The sequence below is a fragment of the Mus caroli genome, chromosome 4 (assembly GCF_900094665.2).
Source record: "Mus caroli chromosome 4, CAROLI_EIJ_v1.1, whole genome shotgun sequence".
In the NCBI taxonomy this organism is placed as follows: domain Eukaryota; kingdom Metazoa; phylum Chordata; class Mammalia; order Rodentia; family Muridae; genus Mus; species Mus caroli.
The window spans coordinates 67,382,171-67,394,442 of record NC_034573.1 but is presented as its reverse complement, the minus strand read 5'-3'; the positions used below and the strand labels follow the sequence as shown (position 1 = coordinate 67,394,442).

General features: G+C 35.8%; 1 protein-coding gene across 2 annotated transcripts in view; it reads right to left on the bottom strand.

The window, feature by feature from the left end:
- The window catches only part of Frmd3 (FERM domain containing 3), a 181,601-nt gene that overhangs the window by 40,675 nt on the left and 128,654 nt on the right, over positions 1-12,272 (bottom strand). For both annotated transcript variants that reach the window (XM_021160425.1, XM_021160424.2), the window contains exons 8-9: positions 6,304-6,392; positions 551-614 (exon numbers count right to left, since the gene is read on the bottom strand). In XM_021160425.1, coding sequence (XP_021016084.1) covers positions 551-614; positions 6,304-6,392 — 153 coding nt within the window. The remainder of the gene's footprint in view (positions 1-550; positions 615-6,303; positions 6,393-12,272) is intronic.

Here is a 12,272-nt window from a genome sequence, read left to right as displayed (position 1 = left end):
AAAAAAAAAAAGAAAAAAAATTACTAAACTGGAAGAACATTTGAGTCAAATGTCAAAGGTCAAGAAAATCAGCAAACTTCAGGTCTAGCTTTAAGTTTCAATACTTTGGTAATAGCCTGCCACCAAGTCCACTCCCCGGTGAACCCCAAAACTATTGGAGAATTAAACCACTTGGGATTTTATAATGTTGTCATAACACTTTATCTACTGTTGATTTATGTCAATTTTATAAGTATTTTTCTTTTGTTTCATTTATTCATAACTTAGACAAAGACTTATAGAGTTTATGTTTTATATTTGATGAATAAAGTCTACCCCAATCTGTCTTTGTAACATAGCTCTATCCAGTTAACATTGCTCACTCAGTTTATTTTTATGGGTGGATTGCCATAAAAATTCTCTAGCTCTACACTGTTTTCAGCAATTAGCTTCCATTATTCCCACTCTTCAAAGCCACTCTCTTTGGGGGCACCTTTGATTCTTGGATCTCTCTTATGCACATACACACTTGCACATGCACACATAACTAATTAGAAAATCAGTATCTGACCTCTTTCTGGGAACCAATCACGTAAAATGTCTTCCCTTCAAACTTCAATTTGCAGACATCTGACCTAAGAAAAGAAAGTCTCTGGTTGAAAAAACAAAAACAAAAACAAAAACAAAAACACCCAACCAAACAAAAACCTTATAGCTAAACAAAATGCCTGGTTTTTCCATATAAATCTATCTGACTCACAAATGCCAAGGAAACTACAATGAATCAAAATATATATATTTTTAATCATCAATAATGGTTTGTTGAGAATGGAAGCCGCTAAGTCAATTATGTAGCAATTTTCTTCCCAAGAGTTGATATACTGCTATCTCAGAATAATTTCACTTGTATACAATACATCTTTTATTTAACAGGTTCTGTTTATTAAGTAATAATGTTTAATTGTAAACATTAGCAACTGCAACATCAAATGGTAAACACATTTTGCAAAGTTAAAAGAATGTTAGTAAGATAATATGAATTCAGAGTATCTATTTTTTTCCCATTACTCTCCAACCACCTCTAGGAAGAACATATACCACATTACAGATTTTTCAAGAGAATCATTCCTGTCCACATTGAAATTCTCAAAAAAAGTATGGTCAAAGACAACTTTGATTTTATCTCAAAAGGCTCTTTGATATAAACCTGCTTTGAGTGTAGATCCATGCTCATTTCCTTGATGAGTGAAAAGAAAAAATATCTCTTTTGTTTTATTTTTAGAATAGCTATATTGCATGTATATTTTTTTCCATGAGAAAATAAACAGTGGTACTTCATTCATCTGTTTCAATGTAGGGAGAGAAATTTGAAATGATAACAAAGCTGAATTAAACACACACACAAACACACAACTGTGATTTACATGAGAAGAAACTTTGATTTAGCAAGAGATGCAAGGTTACAACAAAAAATATGTTTAAGAAGAAGCCAAGAAGGATGGAATCCACACGAACTCAATAACAGTAACATAGGCAACCTGAAGAAATAAAAAAACAGAACCAATACTCCAGACTATTCACCTCAATATGTCAAATGACCCCTCCGCAAAATGGTGTTCAAGTGGAAAAGACAGGATATCAATCTGCGTTTAGGTGCAGCTGCTTCTATTTAAAATATTTCAGGTCTCAAGAAATTTTGGAAACCTGAGTATATAATGTCCTCCAAGACTTTTGCAGTCCTGGGATGGAATGAGGGCAGTCTTCAAGTTACCCATGCTTCCCAAACTAATTTGGAATATCTATGGTATCTACCCTGGAATGGATTGAAGTAAACACATTGGAGCTTCTTTGTCGGATGCTGAAAATCTAGAGAAGAAAACCAAATAGTAATGTCATATAACAATTTATAGTTATTAAATTATACCAGATTTTCAAAGCACTCATAAACATTGCATTTATTTCTCCTCCAACTCCTTCACCCTTTCTAAGACAATCATATACAACCAATACCCGTTCTATGGATGAATACATTGAGACTCAAAGAATTTAAGAGTAAGTTCTTAGATTCCTAACTGTGGAAGAAGAGGACAAATGGGTACAATGGAGGATTGAAAGTATGACTGACTGAAAAATCAATGATGCAATAGAAACAGATGTATAAAAGTTGGGGTCTTAGACAGATGCACTTAGCACTTAAAACAAGCAGAATGCATAGAAACAGACACTTATCTAGGACTAATTGGCTATTCTGGGTCTTTTGTTGTTCCATATCTATTTGAGAATTTTCTTTCTATTTATGTGAAGAATAAGATGAGGATGTTGATTGTGATTTCATTGAATCAGTAAATTGTTTTGGTAGGAAGGTCTTTTTTTTCACAATGTTAATTCTACCAAGCTCAAGCTATATGCTTGGGAGCTCTTCAAATTCTAGTATGTTACTCATTTTCTTTCTTCACACATTTAAAGCTTCCATTGTAGAGTTTTTTTCACCTCTTTTGTTATGCATATTCTAAATATTTTATTTTATTTGAGAAACTTGGTAGAGGAGTGTGTCCATGATCTCTTTCTCAGCATGCTTGTTATTTGATATGTATAAAGGCTGGTAAATTTTGTAAGTCAATTATGAGTCATAATACTTTGCTGAAATTATTGATAGTTTCTACAACTTTTCTAGTCATATTTTGGGAACATTGTGTGTATAGGATAATGTAATCTTCAACTGAAAATAATTTGACTTAATATTTTCCCATTTGTATCCCTTCTCTTGCCTTATTGCTCCAGCTAAAGTTTCAATCACATTATGGATGAGCAGTAGGGATAGTGGGCAGTCCTCTCCCATTCCTGATTTTAATGGGGCTTATTAATGTTTTCTATTTATTTAGGATGGTATTGGCCATAGGTTTGTCATACATAACCTTTATTATGTTGAAATATGTTTCCTACAGTCCTACTTGTTCTAGGGATTTTATTATGCAGGCATGTTGAATCTTATCAAAGACTTTTTCTTATTTTGTTTCTATTGAGATGATCATATGATTCCTGTAGTTTTTGTCCATTTATTTGGTTTATTACATTTATTTCTTATATATGTTGAACTTGTATTACTGGTATAATGCCAACTTGATCATGAGATATACTCCTTTTGATACATGCCTGCTTTCAATCTCTAAGTATTTTATTGGGGGTTTTTGAGTCTGTGTTTATCAGTGATACTGGTACACACACACACACACACACACACACACATACACACACACACACACGAGTGAACATATGTGGTTACCTGATTTTGCTATTAGAGTAATAAGGGTTTTATAGAAGGGGTTTGGAAATACTTTATGTTTCTATTTTTTTGAATAATTTAAGAACTATTTAGGTGGGGGTGCATCCTCATAGAAGCAGGGGAAGGGGGATGGGATAAGGGGATTCTAGAAGGGAAACTGGGAAAGGGGATAACACTTGAAATGTAAATAAAGAAAATATCCAATAAAAGAAAACAAAAAGAACTATTGGCTATAGACCTTCTTTGGAAGCCTATTAGAATTCTGCTTTTACTTTACAGGTGATGAATCTAGCAATCATAAGGCAACCAGGTAAATCGTTACTACTTGTTTTACTTTTATTTTTATTGATATGAAAAATACTCTGACCAAAAGGAACCTAAGGGAAGAAAAGTTTATTGCAGTTTATAACTCCAGCACAGATCCATCATTAAAAGAAATTAAGGCATGAAGTCAAGGTAGGAACTTGAAGGCAGTCCAGCACTCTATTCCATACAGCAAGTACTGACCAAGAAATCTATTTATCAGCTACTCAGTACCACAGGGACCATAGCTTTCTTACAGTTTCAGACTACCTGCCTAGGAGAGGGTGCTGTCCACAGTCACTTGACTCCACCTATATCAATTAAAAATCATGGCAATTTCCCACAGAAATGTCCACAGGCCAATTTGATCTTTTCAGTTTCTGTGATAAACAGCATTGCCAAAAAATAAATAAAAAGTCAGCCTGCAGAGGCACAATGTTTAGTTCCATTCTACATTTATAGGTAAGAGCTTAGGGAACCCAGTGTGGCAGGAACTCAAGGCAAGAGTTCCTGGAGGCAGAAACTAAAGCAGAGACCACAGAGGAATGCCGCTTACTGGTTTACTCCACTGGTTTGCTCAGTTATGTTTCTTATATAGTTCCAGTCAATCATTCAGATGTGGTGCCACTAAGAATAAGCTGGGCCTTTCTACATTAATTAATAATCAAAGAAAATGCCCCATAGACATGATCAGAGGCCAGTTTGAGACAAACAATTCCTCAAGTCATTTTATTTTTTCATTTTGAGTATGCCTAGAATTTTGGGTCAAGTGACAAAAGCTATGTAGCAGAATCTACCCCTTGTTAACTTGACAACAAACATATTATTGTTAAGCAATACTTTTGTTCCCAAGATCTCATGTTCACATCACAATATAAAACACAATCCCACTTTTAATAAAATAAATCTATATGACCTTTAAAAATTACAGTAGTTTAAAAGTCAACGATCTCTTAAAAAAATCCAATAGTTTTACTGTTGGTTTCTGTAAAATCCAAAATACGTTATGGTATAATATTTCTTAAAAAAATCACTAGGGAACAGGAAAAATCATATCAAATTAAAATCAAAGTGTGAAAATAGCCCATTGTCCAATGTCTGGGACTCACTCCCGATCTTTTGGATCCAAAGGGCTTGAACAACCCCATCACTGCAACTCCATAATCAATGGTACACACAGAGAGGCTCAGCGTCCTCCACTCTAGGTCTACCACTGTTTTTGGTGCTCATCCCGTGGTGATGCACCTGACACTACATCTACATTAGTAGACTCCTAGATTCTCTCCAGGAACCCTGGTCCTAACACATAATACCAATTTTCAGCTTTTTTTTTTCTATGGCCCTTTCAATCCTGGGATTTCTACTGCAATTGAGGCTGCACCTTTAAAAATGGCGATTCCTAGATGTTCTTCTGGAACTCTGAACTTGCCATATAGTGTCAAGCCTTAGCTGTTCTTCATGACATTTTTATTACTTCAAAAGCAGTGTGATGTGGGAGACTCTAACATATTAGCATGTTTGGCTCTCAGGTTGAGATGGAGTTTTGGTTCTTTCTGGATCATAGCATCTGTGTGTTGATTCTAAGGAAATACTTCCCAGAAGATTTCACCTCAGTGATGGTGGTCTTATTAATAACAACTGATTTTTCTGTCCCAGATAACATTATTAATTATTCAACCTAAGCAAACAAGGCTTCTTTTTCACAAAGTCTGAATACAAAGTATCACACAAACAACCCTGATAGAAGGTTTTCTGGCTTGTAAAACTTCACAAGCCAAGCCCTCGTTGTTTACATTGCTTTCAGCATTACATTCCAATTTTCCACGGAATAGCCCATTAAACTCTAAACACTCAATCTCTTTTGTGGCCCAAAACTCCAAAATCCTGCAACAATCTTCTCTAAAACCAAACATGTTAAGGTGTGTCACAGCAAGACCAATATTTTAAATATAAAGTATGCTTCCTTTGAGGCAGGGACTGAAGCACCGACCCTGAAGGAACATTGCTTGCTTGTCCCAATGGCTTGTTCTGCTGCTTTTCTTTTCTTTCTTTTTTTTTTTTCTAAAGATTTATTTGTTTGTTTTATGTATATGAGTACACTGTAGCTGTACAGATGGTTATGAGCCTTCATGTGGTTGTTAGGAATTGAACTTTTTTAGGACCTCTGCTCGCTCTGGTGAATCTCACTCACTCAGTCTCAAAGATTTATTTATTATTATGCTTAAGTACACTGTAGCTATCTTCAGATGCACCAGAAGAGGGCATCAGATCTCATTCTGGGTGGTTGTGAGCCACTATGTGGTTGCTGGGATTTGAACTCAGGACCTTTGGAAGGGCAGTTAGTGCTCTTACCCGCTGAGCCATCTCACCAGCCTTCTGCTATTTTTTTTATGCAGCCCAAGCCTGCCTGCTCAGGCATGCTAAAAACCACTGTGGGTATAGGCCATGTTGTGTCATTTAGCTATCAAGAAAATGATCCACAGGTATGCCTGTGATTTAATGCAGTTTTAATGAAGTTCCTCAGTTGAGATTCAGTCTTCTCAGGTAAATCTAGGCTTTGTGTCTAGTTGACAAAAGCTAACAAGCACACTGGGCACTTTTAAGTTGTATCATGTTGACAGTTAAAGCTAGCTACCTAGGAAACTACCTGAAAGTTTCAGAAAGAAAAATAATGCTAAAGAGAAAGAGGAAGATTAAGAAAAAGGTAAGTCATTTTTTTTTTTGAAGGATGCACTTACCATTTTCTCAAATGGATTCTTTTATTTCCCTGGAATACGACGAAACCTGCAGCAGTGAATCCTAAAAATGCTGTAGCACCTCTTGAATCCTAAGAAATAAAAATAAAGAAGTATTTGGATTGAGAACATAATGATACATGACTTGTTCTTTGTCCTTCATCGTGGGCTAATTTGAATCAAGGCCAGCAACTACAGCCATAAATTAAGTGTTTAAGATGGAATTCCAAAGAACATGACTTCTAAATTCTGGACAAAATCTGGGGTTATCTATTGTTTCTCTTCCAGAGATTGACATCTTATCCTAGCAAGAACACTCTAGTTTCCAGGGTTCTGAGTTGCTTGTGCTCTGCATCTTCTCTGTACTACCAGCAAACTGTTGTTGGTTGGTTGCCATTAGCCCTCTAATACAATGAAACCACCGCTTTGAGCACTTTGCCGACCTGATTCAACCATATGCAGAATTTCTGACATTATCAGTATAAAAACCACCAGATAAAGCCTACTCATCTCCTGACCAAACCTGAAATTCTAAGTAACTCATAGAGAACATGAGGTCAATGTGTAACAGAAAAATGCAGTCATTTTTCCAAACAAGAAAATAAAAAGAGGTAATTACGTTTCTGGAAAGAATCTGTGCCACAAAAAGAAATAAACATATTTATATCATTACAAGAGGCAACTGAGAAATATCATAAAACAACTGTATAGGAAGAAAGAGATGATGCATGTGTCAACATGGACAAGTAGAAGCACCCTACCTAGCACACCAGTGTCACTTGGCACCCTCACCTCCGGACTCACAGTGCCTGAAGTAATCGGGGTGGGGTAAGCTCTGGGAAAGCAGATATTTGTGAAGTTCCTAAGTGCTTATGATGAGCAGACTGAGCTGAGTAGTATAGATCTAGTACTCAGCTAATAAGCCGTCTTGTTCTGGGGAAATGTATATGCTCAAAGAATAACTCCAAAACATATTTTTTAATATCCTGATTGACATGAATGCTTAGTCTAGAATTAGTGCTACTATTTTGTTGATACATAGTTAAAATGCAGAGAAGGAAATATTGACTACATGAATAATTTTTTGAGATTGTGAACACAATACCACCTTATAAAATTGATAAGAGAAAAAAATCTGTGTTTTGGGAGATAGCTAAATTGTCAAAGTACCATTCAAGTATAAAGGTCTGAGTTGATATCCTCAAATTCACACTTAAAATTATTTAGACATAAAAATGTGTACATAAAATCCCTAGCCTTAGCTATGGAATGAAGGAAGATTATTTAAAAATACCAGCCTAGCCAAATCAATAAGCTCCCAGTTCAGTGAGGAAACACTATCTAATAAAATTAAGGTACAGAGAGATTAATGAGAGACACCCCAGGCTGTCCATGGGCTTCCACATGTAAGCCCATATAAGTAGATACTCGCACATACATGTATCACACACACATGTTTCTGTTTATGTGTGTGTGTGTATTTGTGTGTGTGTATATGTGTAAGAGAGGAGAGAGAGAGAGAGAGAGAGAGAGAGAGAGAGGGGAGAGAGAGAGAAAGAGAGAGAGAGAGAAAATCTGTAGGTGATTCTGGTAAAAGTTTAGGTGATTCTGATAAAAGTTGTTTATTTTTCACCCTTGTGGAAAATGTTGACAAATAATATGAGAAAAGAAAATAATTAACAAATACTTTCAGTTAATATAACTGAAACAATTTCTTTTCCGTTCACCTTTTTCTGTTTTTAAGACTCCATTGAAAAATTAACATACTTTTATCTTATGTGGACATAACATGTTACATTAACATGCTGTCCAAGGATATCCAAGAGACTCCCAAAATGTACAGCCCATTGCTTTGTCCTTGGGTACGCCTCAGAGATGGAAGGTCAGATCATGTTGCTAAAGACACTATGTACTTCAGAAACAAGGCCCAAAGATGTCTGAGTTAAAACCAACCTAAAATCTCTCTATGGGAACTAAATTTCCTAGTACCAGAAGATGCCATGCAAGCTTCCAAAGAGTGAGGCAACCACCAATCTTACCCAGCTATAATGCCTATGAACCATATCAATGACTAGCATAGCATGAAAACCCTAAGGGTGCAGTAGTAGTATGAATATCTTGGTAACAACTAACAGCTCTCTAATTGGACTGACAACCTGCATAAGCATGCCTCATATTGGAAACCTAGCTAAGTACTCAGTGCTAGTGAAGTCATGGTTATCAGAAAAGAATTTACAATCATGAATTTGGTAAATCATCATAATCCATAACAACCTTGCATAAAAATTTGTCCTTATACTGTTAGTTAAGTGTATCTTTAATCTACCATTAAGGAAACTTCTATTTGCAACAGATGGAGGAGGCTATTATAGAAAAATACAGCCAATCAAGAGACAGAGTTGTAGAGCCCTGTATCAGTGGATATATCTACATATCATTCCCCTACCTAATGCTAAGAAAGTGGGGGTAAGGGAGATTACTTTTAAGAAGATCAGGATGTTTGCTCTGAGGTTGTCTCCTAGGAATATCATAAGCTACACCCATAAAGTGTTACCAATATGATGATACAAATGTGATTGGAACAAGGATGATATCAAGAAACATGCAAAACTAACCAGAGAGAAAATTACTAGACCCCACACAAATAATAATTGTCAACTGAGGAAACTAGGAACAGAGAAGTGTTCTTCTCCAATGAAAATCATATAGATTGTATGTCAAGTGCCAACAGGCCAGCTCTGAAAACTTACATATACAGATTATTACATGGAATAAATTCGTTATACATATATGCATAGGTATTTTGGAAATATCTGTATCTCTCTCTATATCTATGTAATAACAATTATTAAAAGAATAGAAGCCATACATTTGAAGGAATGTGAAGGGGCATACTGAGAGTGAAGAAAGAAAAGGGAGCATTATTTTAATTAAATTAAAATCTAAAAAAAAAAAAAAGAAAGAAAAGAATTTCCTTTCTTGTGTCTCATAGGTTTCAGTTTTTTTTTTTTAATTTTCATTTAATTCTAAAAAGGTTTAAGTTTCATTGTTGTTTCCAATTTCAATCAGTAATGAGACTTGTTTTTTTTTCCTAATATGTTGTCAATTTAGTCTAAAAGTTTAATTAGCCACTGAAAAGAAAGTTGTTTTTAGTTCTTTTTTTGTTTTTGTTGTTTTTATTTTTTTAGTGTTTGATTGGAATATTCAATAGATGTTTGGAATGACCACTTGATTTACAATATCTTACAACAGCATCTCTGTGTGTTTTTTGTTTTGTTTTGTTTTATTGTGATTTTTGTTTTTGTTTTGTTTACATGATTGGACTATTGAAGAGAGAGGGGGTGCTGAAGTTAGCTTCCATTACTGTGTTTGGGTCAATATATGAAATTATCTATAGTAGTGTTCCCTTTACGAACTTGGGTGCCATTGTGTCTGGTACATTAATGTTTAGACTTGCTAACATAGATCTCTCTCTTTCTCTCTTTCTCTCTCTTTCTCTCTCTCTCTCTCTCTCTCTCTCTCTCTCTCTCCATATGGAGAAATCTGTCAAGGATGGTGAGGAATGTTTCTAGGATATAGCAGAGAGCTACTTTGGCTCTCAAGAGAGCTAAAAGATGGGGGCAGGTGAGATTGCTCAGAGGGTAAGAGCACACTGACTGCTTTCTGAAGGTCCTGAGTTCAAATCCCAGCAACCACATGGTGGCTCACAATCACCCATAATGGAATCTGACACCCTCTTCTGGTGGGTCTGAAGACAGCTACAGTGTACTTGCTTATAATAAATAAATAAATAAATAAATAAATAAATAAATAAATAAATAAATAAATAAATAAAAATCTTAAAAAAACAGAGAAAGCGAAGACTTGCTCCAATTTTGATATTGGAGATCACAGCCTTAGTAGGTGTGGTTTCTAGTTCTGCCTTATCCTCTCCATCCTTGGTTAAAGAGATTTACACAGCACATCATGAAGATAAATTATCCAAAAATATATCAATATAACTCATGCTTCAGGAGACTATTGACAGGGGACTCCAGAATAGGTTTCATCCTTTAGAGGAAGCAGTTCTATTTGTGGAAAGTCAAATCAAAAATATTAAGATCTAGCTCTCAGTGCAATGATATTCACTGTTTAATTGGGTCTTCATAATCTTCTTGGAGTATAATACCTCTGAACATGACTGGTTCTAAAATCAAGTTTTGTTTAAAGGGGCTTTGGAACAACTCTCATTTGACTTTGGATACAGATTCCCTACATCTTATCAACATGGATATTAGTGGGATCAACTATTATTGAGGAAGTGTCTGCAGCTTTTGTCTTTGCTTTGCATGACCACACTGCTTTGTCTTCCTGGATGAACTTGCTGATAAATGGAGAAATTGCAGTTGGTTTATTTCTGCTGGTTTTGTTTCTCCTTCTAGTCTACATCAATCAAGTCACACATTCAGTAACCACACTCATGGTCAATGTTTACACTTTCAAATTAAAACAGAAAGAGGGAGATGCTGAGACCTACAGGGCCATGAGTAAAGGAAGGTGTGACATGGGTCCTGCCCCTGGAGAAGAGCCAGCAGGGCATGGTCTCCAGAGATGTGATGGTTGCTAGCATAAGGCTTGTTTGTATATTTTACTTTATGTTTGTCCCTGGATGAAAGGAAATATCCTCTCTGCCAAGGCTAATGACTCCATGATAATCAGAGACAGCAGGAGTCTGGGAGTTGAGGGTGTGTGTAATCTTCTTAGCAAAATAATAAACACGGTGACCTGCAAGATAGCTCTTTAAGGCTGTGGGAAAAAAACTCTAAAAATATGAGTTCAAAAATATATAAACAAGATTTCAACTATGCAAAATGTAAGGATCCAATATGAATTATGTGAAGGACTTCACAAACCTATAAAACAGAGGTAGTTACACTTTGAAGCAGCTTATCAGAAAGATATTAAGAAAGGAGATAAAGAGATTTGGGGAGTGGTGATTGCAGGGCAAGACCCCACCAAGGTAAGTTTATTGTTTGTGATTACAAGGGCAGGCAAATTGCTGAGTTGAAGGTCAGGTTGGGACAGAGTGAGGTTAGGTCCAGGCATGGTAGTAATGGCAATCTCAGAGCAAGATCCCACCCAGACAACTTATTGTCTCTGTTTACAAAGGCGGGCAGATCTCTGAATTCATTTGCCATATTAAAAAAAACATGTACTTGCTCTACTTTTCTAAGAATCAAGTGGTCATAAAATGCTCATTCATAGGATAACCAAAAGGGAACCTGGGGTGGGTGATTAAATTGATATGTAAATAGAAGACTAGGCTTTGGTCCAAGAGAGTTATCTTGGAAAGCCAGCAGGAGTGGAACACAAGGCTGTAGGCTCGTATCCCATTATTGACTTCAAGTTGCTCTTTTTGCCATTCCCAAACACCACTTCCTCAAAACCCTTCTCCAAGCCATGGCTGGTCTTTGATAGAAAGATGGATACTCTTTTGTAATTTAATTTGTTAATCTGTCTATTTATTGGGTTATTGGGCCCACTGATATTCACAGTTATTAATTACAATTTTTATTAATTTTTGGTATTTTGTTATTGTATTGTAGGTATTTTTCCCTTTATTGACTGACTTCTGGGATTGTTTATTGTATCATCTTGAATCTAGTCAATACCTTCAAACTGAACATTTCCTTCTAGTGTTGTCTGTAGAGCTGGATTGGTAGATAGAAATTGCTTGAATTTGTTTTTGTCATGGACCATTGTGATTGACAGTTTTGCTAGGTAAAGTAGTCTGTTCTTTTATCTGTGGTCTCTTAAAGTTTGGAGAACATCCATCTAGACCTTCCTGGCTTACAGAGTCTTCAATGAAATGTCAGGTGTTTTTACAGCAGGTCTGCCTTTAAATGTCTCTCTTCTCTTCTCTTCTCTTCTCTTCTCTTCTCTTCTCTTCTCTTCTCTTCTCTTCTCTTCTCTTCTCTTCTCTTCTCTTCTCT